This window comes from Xiphophorus couchianus, chromosome 14, assembly GCF_001444195.1.
Source record: "Xiphophorus couchianus chromosome 14, X_couchianus-1.0, whole genome shotgun sequence".
NCBI lineage: Eukaryota > Metazoa > Chordata > Actinopteri > Cyprinodontiformes > Poeciliidae > Xiphophorus > Xiphophorus couchianus.
This window is the reverse complement of record NC_040241.1, coordinates 497964-520945: the sequence shown is the minus strand read 5'-3', so window position 1 is coordinate 520945 and position 22982 is coordinate 497964. Positions and strand designations below refer to the sequence as shown.

The following is a 22982-nucleotide window of genomic DNA, read 5'->3' as shown; positions in this document are numbered from 1 at the left end:
TATTTGTTGCCCCTCCTCCACAACCTTTGTAACCTCCATTTCCCTTTTCCCTTTATCTCTAACATCCATAATCCATTGGAGGTAGTGAAAGTGGTCGAAGTACTCCCAGCTTATCCACCTACTCTGATGGCAAATCTCCCTCATCTACTTCGACATATGTGGCTGCTCCCCGGCATTTCCACATACCAGGTAGGCAACAGCTGCGCTGTTCATTTTTGGCCTCTGCTTTACAGTTCCTAATGACGAAGAGGTGACGTATAAGGTGAGTTCTGGATTCATTACTAAACAATTTGATGAAAACTAATTTCATCATATTTAGTAATTATGACCATTACTGATCAGATTGATCAGTAATGGTTTAATATTGAAAATTGGTTAGATTTACATGCTAGTACCCAAGAGCAAAACAGTGTTACGATTCATATCTGTGTTGAAGGTGATAGTATCTCTAACCTTGATGGTGAATTAACTGACAAGAGTCCCAATACAAGAGTAGATGAAAAAAGTTGATTGATGAAGATCAGCTAACTCAAAACACTAGTTTTAAATACATCTGCTGCTGTCATATTAAAAAATACTTGTGATTTTGGCACAGGTGTGAGAAAATTAAGTTGATTTTGTGATACATGAAGTCCTGTCTTTGAAATGAGTGTCGATTTTGATGCACATGTATATTGTTTTTAAGAATGTGAAATTTAATGTTATGCTACAAAGTAGAACAAGCTGTCAGTTTCACTTTCAATTTCAAGCATTTGGCATCCTGGAGTGAGAGGACATATATTATTACAGACTTCATAGTGTAGTGTGTGCTATGTAGCAATGGTGCAGTTTACATTGTGTATTCAAGTTGCAGCATGTTTTGACTTGTATGCAAATCCTGTGGTAGGCTGGCTTATCTTGTGACCACTCCACCATAACGGACATCAAAACAACCAATGTGCTCCTTTAAATCTGTCAAGAAATGGACATCTAGTAGCATCATACTTTGACTTAGTTGATTTCACTTTAAAAATTGTCATGGAGTGCTTCACTGTTGGCTACACAAACAGACAAGGTTGCAAACCAATCTTGTCATTTTATTGTACAACTTTTAATTAGGCTTGACTCGGACAAGTACAAGCCATGATTAAATTGGCAAAAACAACTTGGGAAAACAATGTCAGTCGGTTTGTTCAATACTCCAGTCCCTCACTTCCGACGTCCTTCATAGCACCTTGAATGATTAAGTGACATATTTGCAAACGGTCAATACTGTCAAACGTGTAGTAGCCCAATGCTAGAGGGTTATTTGGCATTGTGTCTTCCTACCCTACTAAAGTTAAACAGATATGCAATACTGCTACACAGGTATTAGTTCTTGAATTACTTCTCTTTTAAAAATGTTTTATTGGCTCTAGTGGCCTTTATTTGATAGTGAATCGACAGAAAAGTGGGTAATGAGAAAGCAGGAAGACATGCAGCAAAGGTCATCAGGCCGGGAATCAAACCTGTGATGGCCGCGTCGAGGACCAAGTCCTCCATATATGGGTTATGCTTTACAGCTGTGCCACCACAGCACAACGTTCTCGATTTACTTCTTAAAAGATTCTCATTTGGATTGTAAATTATACATTTCTAGTTCTGATTCCATACTGTTTTGCTAGCTTAAAAGAAATTGTCTTATACATCAAAGTGATTCAACAGCAGACATCATCTCTTACAATGAAACAGTAATACATTTGAATAAGAGCTGATTTTAAACACTATGTTCTTTGATTCAGTATGTTGTTCCTATAGATGAAAACATTGTTGCTTTTGCAAAAGTGCAAAAAGAAAACTGTCCCACATTGAAAGCAAGCTAAGTGAAAAAACACAGAATGTGATTATCATTTTATTGCTTTCATAGCAACTGTCCTTATTGTTTTTGTATGGAAATTGTTTCAGACGCTGGTAGAAACAATTGTTAGAAACGTGGTAGAAACATGTATTTTTTATGGTCAGCAATTTTTTATTGTATTTCTACCACACAATAAAACAACACAATTCAATAAAATGTGTTGTTTTACTGTAACCCATCTTACTTTTGTGGATTTAATGTGCAATAGTGACAGCATGGGACCTGAGTGTGGGTCATGTGGGTCTGTGAGTGATCTGAGGATTTGTCGGCGATGTTCATGAATTCCTACAGAGCTAACAACATAAGAGTGTTTTGCTAGAGCTGGCGCACACCTACCGGACCAATTTACAGGGAGAGCCAAGTATAGGGAATATCCACAGAGCCAGAACATATCAATTTGAGGCAAAGTGCCAAGAACATCCAGCACCTGGTAATAAGGGGAACAGGTAGTTCCTGGAAGAACTTGAGAATAATTAAGAGAAGCATTATTAGCATACGGAGTGCTGGGATCAAGGACAGATTTAAAATATGAACGAGGTATTTTGCCCAAAAATGTAGGCGTGTGACCCATCAGTCTAACCTTTGAGTTAGATTAACAGTCAAATTTTACCTTAGGTGGAATGTGAACAGGGCCAATGAAGTGCTCCTCAAAGGATGTGTTGGTGACCTGAAGGAGCTTTGTGAAGCCTCTGGAACCCTTAACAGTTGGAAGCGGAGGAGCAACTCCTGTGTGTGTGTGTGTGTGTGTGTGTGTGTGTGTGTGTGTGTCGACAGGGTGCAAACCGTGAAAGGAAGAAATCAAAATGTCTGGGAACAAGTCAGAGCTGTTTGGATAAAGTTGTGGAATCACCATTGATGAGTGGCCAGCTAAAGGCATGTGTGAGCAAACATAGCAATTTGACCTGTCCTGAGCGATATACTTAGCATAGCGGCACCACAAATTCAAGGTGTAAGGAGCGGAGTGTTTAAGTTGCAAGTCCATGGTAGACAGCCATTTAATATCCCACGGTTCATGTAAAGAAGAATTCTCCTCCTTATCAGAGAAAAATGAACCCCACCATGTGAGTGACACAAACAAACAGATCATTAAAAATAGGCAACACTGTAATGGGAACAAGATGAACGCACGATCGTTGTCACGATGAAATCCCATTTCCTCTTTTTTTCTTTCTTCATTTTCTCTTTTCCCTGGAACTCTTTTAATATTTAATTTAATCTTCACTCCCCACTTCGACCACTCAATAGTTCTAATAGACCACTCAATAGACCAACAATAGTTCTTTGGTTGGGGAGCCTTTTGATGTATGAGAACGAGTGTTTGTTGTTGTTTTGTCTCTTTTATATTGCTTTGTTTCTTATCTTTTCCTTTCCTGAATGTCAGTCTTTAGGGTATTAGAGGTTACTAGCATTTAACACCAATTTTAATAAAGATATTTCAGTGACTCAGGAAATCTGGGGTGTCAGAGGTTACTTGCACTTGACACCAGCAGCAGCAACGTAATTTATCCTCATTCAAAAAGTTGCGCGTCGTCCTCCCTTGGTCTGTTCTGTTGACTGCTGGACAGATTTCTCCTCACCAGGATGGGTGTCTTCTTGAGGCTCCAATACCCTTTTACAGTGACTGGCGTGAAAAGCTCTGCAATACAGGGACCACACATGAGTTTTATTCCAAGGATAAGGGATCCAAAACAAGGGGCGAGACAGTCTGGTTCTCATGCAGCTGTAGAAAACAACTACATTTGGGTTGTACATGTAACCCAAATAGATTTATCCTGTGGGAATATACAAGAATGTAGAATAAACATATAGCAATATAACTAGCAGGTATTACCTTATAATAATTTTCTACTACAGGGAATAAATCGCCCATAAGGGAGATCATTGTCTTATTTTGCTCCAGAGACACTTCATCCAGTGTTGTAGTTAATACATCACTCTTAACATGAATGTGGATTTTTAATAAAAACTGAAATGTCCTTGAAATGTCCTGCTTCAAATAACCATATTTATATTCATTCATAATACAGAGCAATGAATATTTATATCTTTATTTTGTTGCATGTAAACTATTAAAAACCCAATGCTCTTGGTGTGCTACAATTGAAATTACAAAATGTGCTGTGCTGAAGCAATACCATCCCCAGTATGTTCATTCTTCAATATATTGCTAACTCATGCTTCTTTTTCTCCATTCTCTCTTTTTCCTTCTTTCTTTCTCCCACCCATGTTGGCTTCTTCCATTTTCTCTGCTCTGTATCCATCTTCAGAGGCTACAGTCAAAGATAATATCTATAGAAAACCCCCCATCTACAAACAGCATGGTACAGTCAACTTTTCCTTTAACACTTAATTCTCTGGTCTGGTCTCTGCACGAAGTGTTGCATGTCAGCCATCTTGTTTTTCCCCCTAGTTCTGTTCCTCTGGTTTCTTCGGCCTGCAATTTTGGTAGTTTATGGATCTACCTGCGCTGTTCTACACGCATTGTATTCAAAGAAATAGGAAAATGTAAACTGTTGATTAAAATAAAGTTAAACCAAAGAATAATGACAATACCTACTGCATTTGCTTCTAACAATTTAGTCAATCTGAAGTCAACTAGTCCCAGGTGAAAAAATATTGCTTAAAATGTCTCACATGAAATCCTAACATAATACTGTGGAGTTTGTAGGAAGAATGACACAAAATGTGAGTAAACATTCAAGACGTGTGGATATTTTTGCACAATAATTAATTCGGTGCCCCACTTGATTTAAGTCTTGTAGTAAGGTTTCAAGGTGTGAGTATATGGTATTCGGATTAAAATGCTCCCATTCTGCCTCCATAAAAAGCTATTTTTTTGGAAGCATCTGCTCAACTAAAGTTATTTTATAAATTGCTAAAAAACAATTTCAACAATTATATATACCTTCTGAGAAGGAGCATATGAAAAGATATATTTAAGATTCAGGAAGTAAATCTTATCTTCATTAACTTCAGTATGTAGAGATACAGTGGTGAAGCAAAGCTGTGGACTGCAGCTGATTTAGCAGGAGGCTCCGTTTTTCACCTCAGTCATGCATGTTGGCATTCATCTCACCAGCTCATCTGTTGGGTTAGTGGTGATGCTGTAGCAGTGTGTGTACACTCAGAATAACTTTGGATGTTGACATTGGTGTTGTGTTGTCTCACTCATGTTCACTGTGTCTTCAGGTTTTTTTGTACCATAAGCATACATATGTAATTTTCAGAACACTTGTGAAGTTTTCTTAAATGTATCCATATTTAATAATCTTCCTAGGACTGTTAACCTGTTCACTTTTTTATTTAACAAATGAGTAAATGGGCTGAATTTGTTTTCCATTTTCCATAACTTTCTTGATTTCTAGAAAACGTCCCTGTTTTTTGAAAACGGTTTGTAAAATGGCCCATTATCCTATATTTTTTGCTAAAGAATTGGTGGACCAATAGAGAGAGTTTATCACTTAAAAACAGGTTGGGTGACATCATACCATTAGATATTGTAAGGAATGATTCTCTGGCATATGGGCCAGTGGCCATGTAATAAAAGACAGATCAAAGACAACAGTTTTTTGCATACATGTAATGTGGTTGAAGCATTACTCATCATCATAATAGGAATACAATCAAAGTTCCCAAGTAACTAGGTTTGTAGTTGACCTGCTTTGATGTATGCCTACGTAAACACCAATAGTTTTCTTTGCGGTTTTTCAAATCCAGTGTTAGTCTATAATACATAGGTGATTGACACTGTTTTAGACTGTACATGTAGGAAAGCTTCCTCTAAAACTGCAGCTGTAGATGTTATGCTCCAGGTTTGACTTGGACTCACCCTGGAGGACAGGTTAACTCAGAGTAAGGTGATCCAGCACACTGATTGTGACATGCTGTAACATTTGACTGTTTTACAGCTTCTCGAACATCCTGGCAGGAGGGTGATGACAGCAAGGTGGGTCTGTCTGGACACTTATTTTGAATTTCCATATCTGTTCTCAACCTCCATAAACTAATTATCTAACTATCTTGCCATCCTCCATCACTCCTGTCAATCATTCTGTCCTTTTTCTGTTTTCTCCATCCTTTGATTTCCTTCTGTAGAGAACAAGTTGGATAATCTTGAAAAGTGAGACTGACGGTGAGATAGCTCCAGAAGACCTGAATCCCTGTAAATCCACATGCAGTCTCCCCATGGACACATCTCAGCCAAGTGAGAAACTATTTAGAACTCCAGCTTTATGTTGAATCATTCAAAAGTGCGAAAAAATGAGAAAATTAAAAAACAAAAATCTTGACACCTCTGTAGATTTCCCCTACAATAAATCTGCATCATTACCCGGCTATGGAAGGAATGGCATCTATAAGGTGAGCAACCAGTTTTTGATTAAACAGCTTATTATAAATACCCAGTTGATGGATAAAATCAGTTTAAACTGTTGGCACAACGGGTTTTGTTTGTGTTGCTGAAATAAAATCCCTGAAAGATTTAAATAATCTAATATTCATGTACCACACTGACTCATAAATAGAATAAGGCTGAGTAGAAATTATTGTTTCCACAATGGTTCAAACTTGCATCTGTTGGCAGAAATGCAAATAAATACACTGCTCAAAAAAATAAAGGGAACACTTAAACAACACAATATAACTCCAAGTAAATCAAACTTCTGTGAAATCAAACTGTCCACTTAGGAAGCAACACTGATTGACAATCAATTTCACCTGCTGTTGTGCAAATGGACTAGACAACAGGTGGAAATTATTGGCTATTAGCAAGACACACTCAATAAAGGAGTGGTTCTGCAGTTGGGACCACAGACCACTTCTCAGTACCTATGCTGTCTGGCTGATGTTTTGGTCAGTTTTGAATGTTGGTGGTGCTTTCACACTCGTGGTAGCATGAGACGGACTCCACAACCCACACAAGTGGCTCAGGTAGTGCAGCTCATCCAGGATGGCACATCAATGCGAGCTGTGGCAAGATGGTTTGCTGTGTCTGTCAGCGTAGTGTCCAGAGGCTGGAGGCGCTACCAGGAGACAGGCCAGTACACCAGGAGACGTGGAGGAGGCCGTAGGAGGGCAACAACCCAGCAGCAGGACCGCTACCTCCGCCTTTGTGCAAGAAGGAACAGGAGGAGCACTGCCAGAGCCCTGCAAAATGACCTCCAGCAGGCCACAAATGTGCATGTGTCTGCACAAACGGTTAGAAACCGACTCCATGAGGTTGGTATGAGGGCCCGACGTCCACAGATGGGGGTTGTGCTCACAGCCCAACACCGTGCAGGACGCTTGGCATTTGCCAGAGAACACCAAGATTGGCAAATTTGCCACTGGCGCCTTGTGCTCTTCACAGATGAAAGCAGGTTCACACTGAGTACATGTGACAGACGTGACAGAGTCTGGAGACGCTGTGGAGAGCGGTCTGCTGCCTGCAACATCCTTCAGCATGACCGGTTTGGCAGTGGGTCAGTAATGGTGTGGGGTGGCATTTCTTTGGAGGGCCGCACAGCCCTCCATGTGCTCACCAGAGGTAGCCTGACTGCCATTAGGTACCGAGATGAGATCCTCAGACCCCTTGTGAGGCCATATGCTGGTGCGGTTGGCCCTGGGTTCCTCCTAATGCAGGACAATGCTGGACCTCATGTGGCTGGAGTGTGTCAGCAGTTCCTGCAAGATGAAGGCATTGAAGCTATGGACTGGCCAGCCCGTTCCCCAGACCTGAATCCGATTGAGCACATCTGGGACATCATGTCTCGCTCCATCCACCAACGTCACATTGCACCACAGACTGTCCAGGAGTTGGCGGATGCTTTAGTCCAGGTCTGGGAGGAGATCCCTCAGGAGACCATCCGCCACCTCATCAGGAGCATGCCCAGGCGTTGTAGGGAGGTCATACAGGCACGTGGAGGCCACACACAATACTGAGCCTCATTTTGACTTGTTTTAAGGACATTACATTAAAGTTGGATCAGCGTGTAGTGTTATTTCACTTTAATTTTGTGTGTGGCTCCAAATCCAGGCCTCCATTGGTTAATAAATTTGATTTCCATTGATGATTTTTGTGTGATTTTGTTGTCAGCACATGCAACTTTGTACAGAACAAAGTATTCAATGAGAATATTTCTTTCATTCAGATCTAGGATGTGTTATTTGAGTGTTCCCTTTATTTTTTTGAGCAGTGTATATTGGCTACATATTATCCTGTAGTGTGGATTTTACCTTTGCTCAGTTTCTAGTCAAAGGAAAACTCAAATTTTTTTTTTAACTTGGAGCTCTATGAAGAGATTCTTGTGGCTGCAATCTTCATTTATACTACTGGAAGTGGCACAACTACAAGATTTGTAGTTATTTTCTTGTAGTTATGGCACATTGCCAGAGTGAGAAGGCTCTAACCTATACTTACATCACAGCCACAAACTCCAATGTGTTTTATTGGTATTCAAGTGACAGATCAAGGTTTATTGTGAGGTGGCTCCAACTTGGCTCTCAGGCCGTGGAAAAGCAAACAGATTCTTTTATGGAATCAGTTAAGACCATTTGTGGTTAAGAACTGGAAGCTCTTTGGTGGAAAAGACCTAAGTTAATGACGGGAGTTTGTGTTGAATGTGTATATTCCTACAGGCTGCTGATATGGTGGAGGACGACGTGGACCCTGACTCCCACAGCTGGGGAGGCATGAGAGGTGAGACTAAATATCAACTTGAGAATCTTAGCTTCAGTTCCTGTCTTCTGGAGCATAAATCTGCTCCACTTACTTTAATACAAACTGTTTAGATTTCTGCCTGCAAGTCGGTCTTACAGAGCACCACAGACACAGTTTCATCCCTAATGCTGTTTTTCTGATGGACACAATGAACAACAACAGCCAGAGTAGTCAGCTACTCCACTGTGAAACAAGCTACCTTATTTGCACTGTTCTAACTGGCCTTTGGGGAAAAAAATATCAGGTGGTCATACACACACTATCAATGGTGACCACTGCCAACTAAAAATGTAGTTGCACTAATTATTAAGCACTCATCCTAAACATTAGTTATGCTAATGCTAAAGCTAAAGCGCTACACCAACATGGTGGAAGCCACCTATTTAGTGGAAGCTAGAGCTAATATTAAAGTGCTAAATTCAACCATGTTGATATCCACCAGAATGGATATCAACATTGTATATGACCCTCAGCAGGGTCAAATGTGTTATTCCACACCTACCTGTACAGTTTGTGCTCCAGGAAGTGATTGTTTGGAGCAGGCATTTTATTCATGACTTCAGCTTTATAGCTGTTGAGTATCACTAACTCTGTTGCAGATTTTGCTTAGTTGACCACAGTAGAGCTTTGGTCTGAAAGCACATAGGACACACTATTTACTGTTCTACAGCGATGCATTCTGGGTAAAGAATACATGTCACTTGCTGCACTGCATCACAGGTGGAGAATGTGAGGAGAGGCAATGGAACTGCTGCATAAATGGTCTTCCCCCACTTAGCAGTCAATATCCAAAACTTCAACACATGATGTCAAACTTTAGGCACCATTCTGGAAAGAAAATGACATAATTGCAAACCTACCACTGATTTACAGTGGATTCTACATATCTTTCTGAGTGGCTGCTCAAATTCTTAGTCATCTTTATTTTGGTATACCTCAAGGTTCTGTTTTGGAGCCCTTGTTATTCCTAGTTTACATGCTTCATCCTCAGCACATTTTGAGTACTTTTAAAGAAATTAAAATAAAAAATCTGTGCTCTAGAAAAGCATGCACCTCTAGTAATGTAAACTTTAGGTTCTCTGGCCTCATACGCCAAGTCTTGGTTAGTTCAGGAACATTGGGGTAAATTTTGACTCTGCTTTTTCCGTAGACTCTGGTTTGCTCATATTTTTATATAACAAAATTTTGTTAAGCTATCCATGCATTTGTTTGTGTGACATTGCATTGTTGTAATGCATTAGTCACCTACCTAAACAAACCGTATTTGGACTGTCTGCAGAATAGGTCTATGGACCTGAAACTTTTTGAAATTGATTTTAATTGCAATAAAATACACATGTTTAAGTCTGTCCACATGAAAATCACAATGTGTGGCAGAAAATGTAACACTGCACATCTTCTGAACACATTTCCTCTTAAGCAAGCAGCCAAAGGTACCATAGAATGGTTTATATCAATGCATATCCATGTCATAGTCCTAAATGCAACTTAGGCAAGATGAGAAAACTATAAACAGTCTGAGCTTGACCTGTTTTGCAAAGCATGGACAAAAATCAGTTTGTAGGTGTTGTTGAAAAAATACTTTAACAAGAGTCTGGGTGAGAAAAAATAAGAAACCTATAAAAACCTTGAAAGGTGAGGACAAAAATACAGAGTCAAGAGAGTCTGTCGAGTCTGCTCTAGCTGACATTTGATCAGCAGATCTTGTAACAGCAGGTTGTCATCTATAGTTGTGAAGATTTGATTGTTATGCTCCAAGGATTCTGCGGAGCTCAACACGGATGGCCTTACCATTTACCTTTTTGTAATAAAAGGAGGTTGTATTTGATGCTAATGAGAACAGCTTCAAACCTGATAAATGCTGGATCGGGAAAGTAACACTTAGCCTTGAGGATCAAGGACCTATGTCCTGCTGTTTTATGACACTGTAACTAACCAATCTTATGATAAGACTATTCTGATACGAATTGTGAGGAACACATTGTAAAATTGCTGGGGTTTGTTCAAAGCAGAGACAACCCCCAAAAGACCTTCAGTCAAAAGAAATTCTGAAAAGTATTGACTCATTACAAATAAACAATTTTTATATTTTTCCAGACAACTGTCGCTTTCTTTTTCCACCTGACAATTCTGCACTATGTGTTGTTGATCTGTCACATAAATCCCAATAAAATACACAAAGTTTTGTTTCTATATCAGGACAAAATGTTGAAAAGTTCAAGGGACATGATATTTTACCTGTGAGACTCTGCTATACCATCAGCTACATCAGGTTTCACAGATTAACATACAAACAACCATATCTGCTTTCCAATAATTATGAATCTCTGATTCCATTAGCATAGAGACCCTCTCTATCAGTGATGTCAGTAACGTGTTACTGACATCACTGGTAACGTGGTCCGACGTTACTGACATCGGACCACTGTTTTCAGTAACGAGTAATCTAAAGTGTGGCTATTTCAAATCCAGTAGTCAGACTACAGTTACTTATTTAAACCACTTTGCGTTACTATTTTCTTTTGTAATTTAATTTTATTTCCTCTGTGCGTCTTATCGAGTGATCGCCGTTTCTATGCGACAGTATCAGCAGCGACAGAAATGTAAACAATGGAGGGAAGAGGGAGATTTTGTTGTTGTCTCTAGCATCATAATCTGTCATTTTTTTTGCACAACAAAATAAAAGTCAGTTCACCGGATCTACTTTAATATATGTTTCTCTCTCTTCTCTCCTGTTTAGATTACAAGGTAAGAGATATTCTTGCTTTATTAAATTATACCCTTAATTATAATTAAATTAGTTGATTACTAATACTACTCACCAACAAATCTCAATCCTTTTTCTATGCCAGATCTACCCCTATGAAATACTAGCAGTGACACATAAAGTGAAAGTGAAGCTTCCCAGAGATGTAGATCGCACCAGACTGGAGGTGAGCCCTAATCTTTTCCTCCCTTCTCTGTAGTTCCAACCCCCTCCTTCTTTCTACGGCTTGTTAAGCTGGATAAAATGTTAAAACATGGCTGTGAAATTATTCAGGATTTCAAATTGCAGTAGAACAGACCTGTCAGCTGTTTGAAATGACCTAAGACAGTCCTTTGAAGATTTAGTCTATGTTAAGATACAACTTAGATGAATGAAAACAAAATGAGCTTCAGTATGATCAGTTACATTAAAGGTGCAGAATTATGTCAAATAGATTTCGTTTTTTTAGCTTTACATCGTGTTATATGATTCCTTCATCAAAAACATACCTGGAGTGTTTCCTTGATTCTTTCATGCATATTTGAGAAATCGTTTAATCTCCATGGCAACCATTCAACTGTGCAAAACGCCAACTACAAAATAAGCCAATTATCTTATTTTGTAGTTGTGCTTAATTGAAGTCGTTGTGTTTTCTTAATTTTATTGTTCTTAGTTAATTAGGATTTTGTACTTCAGGGCCACCATAGTTTATAAAAGTGAATTAGCCCTTTAGAATTTATCTGGATAAACATATTTAGGGGAAGCAAGGTGCGTTAAAAGATTTTAAAGTCAGTAAAAACACTAATGAACTAAATAAAAAATTAGCTCCGCTATTAGCGGATTAGCTGTGAACAATAGATTTTTATGTAATCTGAGATGTGGAAAACCTTTGTAAATATTACCAAGTCAAGATGTGAGATGATTTGATGCTTAGTTTAATGGTGGGCACACCATGCTTTTAGCTTTTATCTTTCTTTCTTTTGAACCAATTTGTTGGTTTTTCAGTTGAATTATGCTAAATAAATGATACCATCATATGTAAAAAAAAAAAAGAAAATGGTGGACTTGGTGAGTTCTTCCAATACCTTACTGTTAACTCTGGGAGCTGAGCAGTTAGCTCTAATAAAAACAAGGAGTTTAATAGGAAGCAGTGTTTTTCTTTTGAGTAATATAGCTTTCAAACATTGTGTTAAGTCGGTTGTGTTTACCATCAAGTAAAAATCTCTCCAACCTGTCCTCCATTTCCAGAGGCATTTATCTCCAGACGAGTTTCAGCAGGTTTTTGGAATGACACTGGAACAGTTTGACCGGATGGCCCTGTGGAAGAAGAACGACATGAAGAAGAAGGCCCGTCTGTTTTAGACCATCATTAAATAATCACTGCAACAACTGCAATCTTTAAGGAAGCAAAAGATAACGCCTGAAATATCAGTATGCACCTCCTCAGACTCTCCGCTTGTAAATCTCCATGTATTCTGCCTGTGCAGCTACATAGAGGCGCCCTGTGTGGGAATGTTTCCACATAATTGGAGCAGTAATAGAATGTGTAGCTTTTTGTATGCAGTTCTGTGCGAATGTTTGATTGAAAATCCCACAGAAGAGGAAGCGAAGATGTGTTTGCATGGTTTGTGTTTTTCTCCTTGCTTCCTGTGAAGTTCTGTATCCTCCCCGGTTTTCTCCTGGTGCATCCATAAATTCACATTTTTAAAAAATGAAGAACTGCTCTTTCTCATTCTAGTTGTGGGCCTTCCCCCAGGCTTTACTGTATGTGGTTCTGGTTGTTTTATATGCACCAAAACTTACATTTTCAAACATGAGCTGTCTTGTTTTTCTGCCTGTCGTTTGTCCTCTCTCTGTTCATCGTCTCCTACTTCAACATGTTTTTGCTGCAATGCCCTTTTCTGTCTCTTTGTCCTCTGCCTCCTAACTCACTAGCTGTGTCTCCATTGACCACATAATCACACAATTTGACATTTTGAAAATAAACTTGCTTAATCAAAACACACTAATTTTGAAAAAACTCGATAAAAGGTTTTGGCACCAGGATGAGGTGGTTCTTTTCGCCATATTGAAATTGGTTTATTCTGCAAAATGGAAACACTTTTTTCACAACACACAAGTCACATGATCATGAACATGATGTTGCTGCTGGCCCAAACTATGAAGAAGACAACAGGAAGTAATTAGTTGGAGTATTATGGCAAAGCATGTTTTTAGTGACTTATTGAGTGAGCAAACATATTCACGTGTGATTTAATTGTGTTTCTTATTTAATGGAAACAATGCAATTGTGAAATTGAGTTTTTTCAACATTAGTGTAATATCGACAGAGTTTTGCACAAAAACATAGTTTTTACATGAAGCCACAAAGCTTTGCTCTGTGACTAGGAGAAAATGCTTGCATAATTTTACATAGTTTTGTAATGGAAATACAGATACATTGACAAACAAGTTGGATTTGGTTCACGCCATTGCCATTACCTTTAGGCTTAGAAGACAAAGACAGAGTTAAGAACTGTCTGCGGTGATGTTGTACTTCTGCATCATGTGATTCTATTTTTCATTTTACCTCATCTTCTTCTAGTCTGAGAGCTTGATTGGTTCTGATGCATTCTCTAAACATTTCCAAGTTTCTTCTCTTTCTAACCCTTCAATTAACAACAGGCAGGAAGTGGATAGCAACCACATGAGTCAGGAAATGGTCACATGGCCAGGAATATTTTAATAAGCTATTTTTGGAAGGATCTTTAAACTTGTATTGAGGTGGAGTTAAAGTAAATTTAAATTGGATTGATGTAAAATCCAACACTGATGTTGTATTGTGTTCTCAGCTGGTTTGACATGAATTCCTGCATAGAGTCAAACTTCTACATTTTAAATGAATGCCATCAGCTTGCTTAATTTTAATTGGCTATCAACTAAGGTCACCATCAGATCATATACAGAATGTGTGTTTAAGTAAACTGGACATATACCAGATTTATCTGTCTGTATACAAGCCTTGGTGTATCTTTAAGCATGCATGAGGATGGGAAAAAGGGGTTTCTCTACTGACCTCGTATTAGAAATGTATGAAAACATCATCAGTGTTTGAATATTTTATAGTCATATGAAATGCCTGAATTCACTGTTTACGTTTGCTTCTGTAAGGTATTTATTTAAATACGACTTTATGGAAGTTATATTATTTTTAAATGATTATGGTGTAGTGTCAAACGCATAAGCATCACGTGATAAATTTGATGACGAGAGACATATCACATTTTGAGTTTCATCTTAATGTATGATCAAATGTTTCTCCTGTAGGTCACACTAACTCCTGTCATTATCTTAACAATGAATTTCTAATATCCATCTGCTATTAAAGTGCTTTAACCAGACAGTGTTACTGTTTGTTTCAGTGCTTGTGCTTGGTGAATGTGAGTGGTATCCACAATCACGCCACACCACACCAGACCAGACTTTTGTATGTCACACAGCTGTAAGAACCAGAGTTCAGTTCAAATTCAGAAGTTCTTCAATAATCCCAAAGGGAAATTAAACATTGCTTAAACTCATATAATCCAAGTTTCTTCAAAGAGTTGTTGTAGATTCTGATGTCTGTGGGCAAGAAGGATCTCCTGTAGCAATCAGTGTTACAGCAATTCTGAAGAAACATCTGACTGAAGACACTGTTAGTAACCACGTTTCCACTGACTATATAATTGTGCAATTGACACTTTGAAATTAAATTTGCTCAATTCAAATTTAGTGTGAGTTGGTCTTTTTGGCTGCATCCAAGTTTTTTTGGTGTAGCACATTTCAGCAACAAGGCAGTTCAAAGTGCTTTACAAATACAGAAATACAAAGTCATAGAACACACAGTCAATAATTGAAGCATTACGTTTTGTCAAGTTCCATTGTTACAGATCAGAATATTGATTGATTTTGTTTCAAAAGCAACTCTAAACAGGTGGGCTTTTAGTATAGATTTCAAGGAACTCAGTGCTTCAGCTGTTTTGCAGGTGAAGCAACAACAGAAGATCTTTAATGTAATTTGCTAAACCGTTAAGTGATTTATAAACTGTATTTTAAAGTCTATTCTCTAAGCTACAGGGAGCCAATGTAAGGACTGTAGAACTGGTGTGATGCTAAAAACTTCCTGGTTTTCCTGGTTTTAGAGAGGCCTCCACAGCAGCGTTTTGGATCAGTTGCAGCTGGAGGTTTTTTTTTTTTTTTTTTTTGGCAGACCTGTGAAGACACTGTTACAGTAATCAATGTGACTAAAAAATAGAGTAGAATATACTTTGATCCCTAAGGGGAAATTGCTTATTAGTTGATAATAATGCGACTTAGGAGGCGGACGTATCGTGGCACGAAGAGGCGGCGAAGGTCGGCCAGGTGGCCGCACGGACCCACGAAGAGGCTGCGGTGGATCCCACGAAGATGATCTTGAAAGTCGGACGGCAGGAGGACCCGGAGCGCCGGTGGACCGCACAGGTTCGGGCTCGGGAAAGCTAGCTGGTAGCTTGGACGGAGTACAGAGTCGGAAGCATCGGGGAAGCAACTACTGACGCCGGAGTATCTCTTGGCCCGTAAAACCAGTGTTATGGATTAACTGGTGGTGGCAGCAGGGAAAGACAGATGTTTCTGTGGGCGTGGCTTTTTAGGACCCCTTTACCGAACCAGGAAGTAAATAATGCGATAAGCTTAAAAAAACTACAAATTTTTGTAAAAATACGATCCGATTCCGTAAGACACCCATTAAGATCTCGAGAATAACTAATTAGAAAGACTTTTATTGGTCTAACATGGTATGTTGCCCTTTTTTTATACATTAATCTACAAAATCACTAAAACGGGCAAATTACGCAGAACTTGTCCTGACTTACGTATGTGTTGCTTCAGAAGTTGAAACTCGTCAAAGGAAGATCGAAATAGATCTCAAGATGCCATAAACAGATCTCAAAGCAAAGATTAATCCCTGAAAGCCGACATAAATGTTGAAGAGCCATGGGATTAAAAATAAAATGTTTAAAAAGATCAACTGGTTATGTTGTTTTTCACATCTCCCTCATATTGTATATTTCAATTAGATATCCACAGAAACAATAGCAAACTCCTTTTAAACACTGTTTTTGTAACATGTTATAGTTTATTTCCTAATTCATTTACAGAAGACATGGCTACCGCAGATCTATGTGGCAGTGTCATTTCTTTATTGTTGATATTTTTCTTGTAATTTAACTAAACATCTTTATTCTTTTCATCAAGTGACTCTAATACTCAACTAGAAGAGACATCGCTGAAAAAACAATTGTCTTACATACTTTTACGTCAGAAATGGGTTAAAATCTTAACTCAAACTGAGATTCTGAAAGTGTCACCAGTTAATTCAAATTTGCTTCCTAAAAAGCGAGTTGTCCGTTATATGAGAATCCCTGACAGGCAGGATTATCGACCTTTCAGCTGTCGTCATAGTTTAGTGGATTAAACATTGCTCTCGGTACTCAGCGACCACTGGTACGAGTTTAGTTAGCACTTTCGTCTAATTCACTATTTGGACCAGTTTATTTTTATTGTCTAAAAAAAAAATTCATTTGTTGCCAACGTTTTGAAGGTAATATTGTTTAACAGGTTTGCCAGACAAATTTTTAACTGTAAGAATATTGTCAGATTACTACATTGCACATCTTTGCTTCTGCAGCCCAGAGAAGTCTTAAGGTGCAAACGAAATAATATGGCTTCCATTAAATGAGCAATGAATTAGTTTACATGATATAACTGTTTACATTTATTGATATGTTTGCAGAGCATGTCAGTCAACATAAGATTGAGAAGACGTAAAATAATCGTCAGTACTCTAACAATGCTGGGTGATATTACAAATTCTGATTGTTTAGTACATTTTCTTTTTGAAGTGTGGTATATTTTAGTGACCTTTCAATATATTCTTCAATACTCCTTCATGTTGTGCCCCCTTTATTTTGTGTGTTAGTTCCTTAAATAGTACAGCCACCACGAGCATCCGGTAAAGAATGAGGAGAGTTTTCCGGTCTTGGTTTTTTAATCGAGCTGAGAGTGGTTGTCATTCATTTACACGCTCTCAGTCTCTTGTACAACAGCTCTGAACGATCTCCAACTTCCTCAACTTTCTGCTTGTCTAACACTGAACATGTGCTCTCATTAGCAGCTTGAGATTACTCAGAACCAATCACAGCAAACATTACTCAGGCGGCTTCCTGAGCTCTTAAAGTGCTACACACAGTTATATTAATTAGTCCATTTTCAACACTTCATATACAATTTAAATTTAAATGTGATTTAAATTTTATTAAATATGATGACACCAACCTCATTGTTTAGTGACACTTACTGTAGTTAGTGTTGCTAAAAAAAAAAAGAAAGTTCAGAAACAGTGCGGTTGCATTGCAGGATCTGAGCCAAAAACACACACTAGGCTAGAAGTGTTAAGCAACTCACGTTAGAGGTACTTGAGCGTCAATTCCAATGTTTTTCTGATCAGTGCTGGTTACAAAAAGCAGAAACTATTCAGTTTTGTTTGCATTGTGTCTATTCATGAGTTGGAATTAATTTATTTGGGTGAACCTGAATGTGAATGGGATTGTCGTGTTACTCATTGATTTGGTTATGCTTATGTGACCGGTGGACTTCTGCGTTGTGTGTTGATAGGACAAACCATAAAACACCGAGTCTGGGTTTGGAGGCGGACTCCGTTTATTCAGCCTGTCAATCGGGAGATATTAGCATTAGCACGTAGCATGTGCTCCAATTCGCCAACCCGAAATATACAAAATAATAATGTTAGCATGCATCAAATCTTATAAATGCGCAATAGCAACTCAAATGAAAATATTAAAACACCTAACATTAATACAAAAGAAAAAAATAAACATTTGCACAATATAAATGAAAGGATTACAATAGATTATAAAACTTGCCTCTTCCCAGTGGAACGAGTAACAAAAGGGAAGAGGAAATGAACAACTTAACATTTATAATGGTGCTGGAGGACCCCAAACAAAAGAAGAAGAAAGTAGGGCGGAGCTGGAGGACCAAACCCATCATAGCAGACACAGAGGAACACAAAGACAGACAAGTATAAGAGGACAAATAAATTAAAGAAAACATTTTGTGAAAATATACAACTAACAATACAGACCCAGTTACACTTACATGCGGTCTTTTCGAAGCGCACTGAATGCTGCTCTGTAGAAAATTGTTTTGAAACATAATTTTCACATGCAAGGTTAAACACATGTGACCTTTGGTAAAGCTTTTGTTATGTGTGGAGAACCTTAAATCCTCTTTTTACCAGATCACACAGATAAGTTTGTAAAAATTACCAGAGGCACTGTTGCAAATTAGATACAGTTTATTGACTTCACAAATGCCTATGGGCAAAAATACCAAGTTTATTTTATTGTACAAAAATGACCATACTAAAAGTAGGAGTCTATGCTGGCCCTGGAAACCTTATAGCTGAAAAACATAGTTAAAACCCAATTAAATAAAGTTAGACTGCTTGGGGAAGGAATAATAATAAGGAAAACACAAATACAACTAAGTAAGTGTTCTCCAACAAAAACACACTCACACAAAAATCCCTCATGAATACAGCAAATAAAAGAAAAACTCCCCTTTCACAAGTCTCCTCAATCTAAATAAAACAGCTTGGGACCCAGAGACAGCATAGGTCCCTTTTTAAAATGAGCCAGAGGGATAGACAATAAGAGTTCCTCTTCCCTAAATATAGCCCAAAAAAGAAAATGCTTTTGATCAATAATAACTATCCAAAAATAAATTCTCAACTAAAACTAAAACTAAAACTGAAACAGTAGCAGGCCAACCTACACACAAAGGAAATCAAGCACAAATAGCCAGATAATAATAAGAAAGTGCCTTTACCTTCTCTAAAGTGAAACCAGTCAACGGCCCTCTTTTTACAAGTATGTTACCTACAACAATCAAGCGCAGAAATCAGAAATAAATCTAAACACGCTCAATGTTAAACATACCTCTGCACGAATCATCAGCTTGGGATCTGATCTTCTTCTTCGTGTGAGAGGAGGGTGTGAGTGGAAGAGCGGAAGAGCGTGATTGTATATTTTCTATCTTTGGTTTTTTCTTACTGTTTTTCACTGGGTGTAAAAAAACACAAGTAAATGTTACTTGTTTAGTTGTGATTTTGTGTTAGTTTGTCACGTTTTAAGGGTTTTTTTGGGTTCTGGTGTGGCTGTCAGGCCAGCGTCTGAGGACGCCATGGTGGTTGGTGGTGGGGCTTTCTCCACGCTGACACGGAAGAAAGGCACTAAGGTAGGTGCTGGTTCTCCATGCAGCGTGGAGGAAGTCTGTTTGGCTGTAGGGGAGGTGATTGGACATGGATCCATCAAGTCAGCAGCTCGAATGAGTGGAGCTGTAGTTTTGTTTGCGGAGAAAGTTGAGCAAGCTAAACAACTGGTGGAAGCGGGCATTTCTGTTAACGGTTTGTTTTTACAGGTTTCGCCACTAATACTGCCTACAACTAAGGTAACATTGTCAAATGTGTCTCCATTCATTAGTGATGATTTTTTGACAAAATAGCTGTCTCGGCACTGTAAGGTGGTGTCACCCATCAGAAAAGTTCCGTCAGGGTGTAAATCACCTTTGATAAAACATGTTGTCTCTCACAGGAGACAATTGTTTATATTAAATCGACGAGACGAGGAACTAAATTTGTGTTTTCATGTTAGATTAGATGACTTTGACTATGTTTTATTTGCAACATCTTCTAACATGAAATGTTTTGGTTGTGGTCAAGATGAACCTGACCACAACCGCAATTACTGTGTATGAAAAATACATACTACCCTTATTAGTATAGTATACATAAATACTGATATTTACGTAGTAGAGAATTTGTATACATCTAATTTGTCTATGCAAATTAGATGTATACAAGCATCGATGCTTAGTAAGGTCTATCATAGCACAATACTGTGCTATGATAGACCTTATTTAATGAAAATGTTGACAACTGGTGTCTGTAAATCAGTACTTTAGTATGGGTTTATGTGCAGTAATGCTCCTTCATAGTTGTTATCTTTTGCAGCAGGTCAACAAATCTATACTGAGCCACTAACAAAAAATACATATCTATGTTAGCTGTTTTATTCTTTCTTTTTCATTCTTTTCAAAGCAGCAACAAACCTGCTGCTTTATTTTCATCCTCTGAACACAAGGGCTTCCAAACAGGACCCACCTCCCCTGCTCCTGGCCTCTGATTGGTCGCTGATGCTGTCGGTCATTCATGATCAGTGCCCCCTGCCCATTCTTTATTGTTGCCGTCCACAAAGCAATATTAAAGTCTAACATGGAAACGAAGGACCACAGCGACAGAGGTAAGACCGACTACTGCTTTAAAAACAGAGTGTCATTCATAGGTTGGATGCACATTGTTTGCGTTGGTGTGAAGTGGTTGTCAGAGAGGCCATGCAGCTGCTCTGTCTGTGTGAATGTGAGGCTCAAATCATACAGCGGGCCCTCTGAACCGTTGGTGTGTTTCTGCCACTCAGCTTTCTTGTGTCTTCTTTATTTTGGAAGTTTTCCTGTAACATTTGAAACATCTTCTACATACATGTTTACCAGTCAGTTATTTCTACAACTAGAATGCTGTGTGTTTTTCTTAAGTTGAGCTTATAATAATTTTAACTATTGTAGTGGCTTATTTGACAAGAAATAATGAACGCTGCTCATAAATGCATGTTACCAGACAAGCAAAGTGTGTGTTGAACACAGTGAGGTGAATGGGAGTGTATACAAAGAGCCATGTGGCTAAGAGGACAGGATGGGATGAGGAAGAGGAGGAGGAGGCAGGGTGGTTCCAGCATCACCAATCCAGAAGGAGGGCGCAGAATGGGGGAGGAGAAGAGACCAGCTGGGACCCCATTCTCCTTTCTGTCTGTCACAGGCCAGAAGTCATTACTGAGTAGTTAAAAGCAGGGCTTGTTATACCCATAATTTGCATGATTTGGTTTTATTGTAGCTTTAATTAGACTTATTGTAATTTTAGTTGAATATTATTTTTCACAATGTCTGTATCATCAGGAGGAACCACAGGCATAAGCAGATGTTCCTTCCGTCTCACCTACTCCACAGTTAATGCAGCTCAGGCCTGTGGGATAAATCCAATTCATCAAACACTGAAGCACAACCTTCAGACAAAACCTGGCATCAATATTAATCTGGCTGAAATTAATGAGAACATCTGCTGGCTTGGAAAATAGAGTTTAATTAGACCTGCAGAAATCATGAGATATTACTTGTTGGCTAATTTAAATGTATTTACAAATTTTTTGAAAGACATGTTGCCAAAAGACTTGTGAAATAAATACATGAGACATAAACATGAACATGCATGGAGAAATTTGGCTGTGAGTTTTCATGTCCTTTCAACTTTTCCAAATTTTTGTCCCATTTGAGCTGCAAACTTTAATGTATTATTAGGATTTTATGTGACTGACCAACATAAAGTAAGGAAAAAATGTGACGAGGAAGAAAATGGTGTTTAAGAAGTTGTGCAAACAAATATCAAAAAAGTGAAGTGTGCATATGGATTAAGCAATCATTACGCTGCTACTCCTAAATAAAAATCCAGTGTAAGAAATTGCCTTGAGAAGTCATCTCATGGGGCGTGCTGTGGTGGCGCAGGGGGTTAGCACGCCCCACGTTTGGAGGCCTTAGTCCTCGTCGCGGGTTCGACTCCCGACGACCTTTACCGCATGTCTTCTCCCTCTCCTCACCCTCCTTCCCGTCTGCCTACTGTACAAAAAAATACGAGCCACTAGCGCCACAAAAACTCTTCGGAGAAAAAAAAAAAAAGAGAAGTCATCTCATTAGTAAAGCTCATTATGATTAATCAATTACATACATTTCAATGCCTTAAAAATTGCAATGGAGTTAATTTTTTAAAATACAAAAGTCCAGAGTTGGAAAATTGATATCCCATAAATCTGATGCACAAGTGACATACACAAACAACAGAGATGGATGGCAAAGCTTGGCCCACCCCAAGTGTCTTCTCTTCAATCCAACTTAAATCCAATTGTATTGAAGCTGGACTTTCAGAATGCTTGTTGAAGATTGAGGATTTTAGTGTAAAACTGTGGGGAGCATGAGTAAACATGAACATGGCTTTGGGAGGAGAAGACTGCATTAGCATTGTCTAGCATTGTCATGAATTCTGTCATGGCTCAGGTTAGCTGAGTCCCACCAGCCCTGGTTTAGTCAACTTTAATCAAACTACTTCATTTACCTAGAAAGTCTGCTTGGTTTGGGGAGCTGTGAATGTGTAATCAAACTCTGATGTGGACCTGTTTTTTCTTTTTCTGCTACAAAAAAAACAATCTGATTGGACTCTGGAAAAGACTATTGTGTTGAAGTTGTGCTAAAAGGATTTGGCCTATCCAGGATTATACTGGATTTAGCTGATTCATCCATCTTCTCTACACCTCTGATCAGCTTCCCTGCTCTTGTTCTTGCATATGTACAGCATGATGCTGTTACTACCATGTTTCTGTATTTGTTCCATTCTCTATAGTTAAATGTAGGTCTCCTCTGATCAAAGCATAAAGCAAACTGCAAGCAACACTTTTTATGACTTTCTAATTTGTGGAGCACACATG

General features: G+C 38.6%; 2 protein-coding genes across 10 annotated transcripts in view; both read left to right on the top strand.

Annotated features, from left to right (window-relative positions):
- ablim2 (actin binding LIM protein family, member 2) overlaps window positions 1-14699 on the top strand; it is a 111731-nt gene extending 97032 nt beyond the window's left edge. For 7 of the 9 annotated variants that reach the window (XM_028037772.1, XM_028037775.1, XM_028037774.1 and 4 more), the window contains 9 exons: window positions 82-189; window positions 4144-4197; window positions 5785-5822; window positions 5972-6080; window positions 6177-6235; window positions 8492-8552; window positions 11314-11321; window positions 11426-11506; window positions 12568-14699. In XM_028037772.1, the coding sequence (XP_027893573.1) occupies window positions 82-189; window positions 4144-4197; window positions 5785-5822; window positions 5972-6080; window positions 6177-6235; window positions 8492-8552; window positions 11314-11321; window positions 11426-11506; window positions 12568-12681 (632 nt within the window). In that variant the 3' untranslated portion in view covers window positions 12682-14699. The remainder of the gene's footprint in view (window positions 1-81; window positions 190-4143; window positions 4198-5784; window positions 5823-5971; window positions 6081-6176; window positions 6236-8491; window positions 8553-11313; window positions 11322-11425; window positions 11507-12567) is intronic. The other 2 variants (XM_028037776.1, XM_028037779.1) reach the window with 1 other exon arrangement.
- Window positions 14700-20593: 5894 nt separating this feature from the next.
- Window positions 20594-22982, top strand: part of afap1 (actin filament associated protein 1) — a 129262-nt gene continuing 126873 nt past the window's right edge. Inside the window, exon 1 of the mRNA XM_028038289.1 lies at window positions 20594-20699. Coding sequence (XP_027894090.1) covers window positions 20609-20699 — 91 coding nt within the window. The 5' untranslated portion in view covers window positions 20594-20608. The remainder of the gene's footprint in view (window positions 20700-22982) is intronic.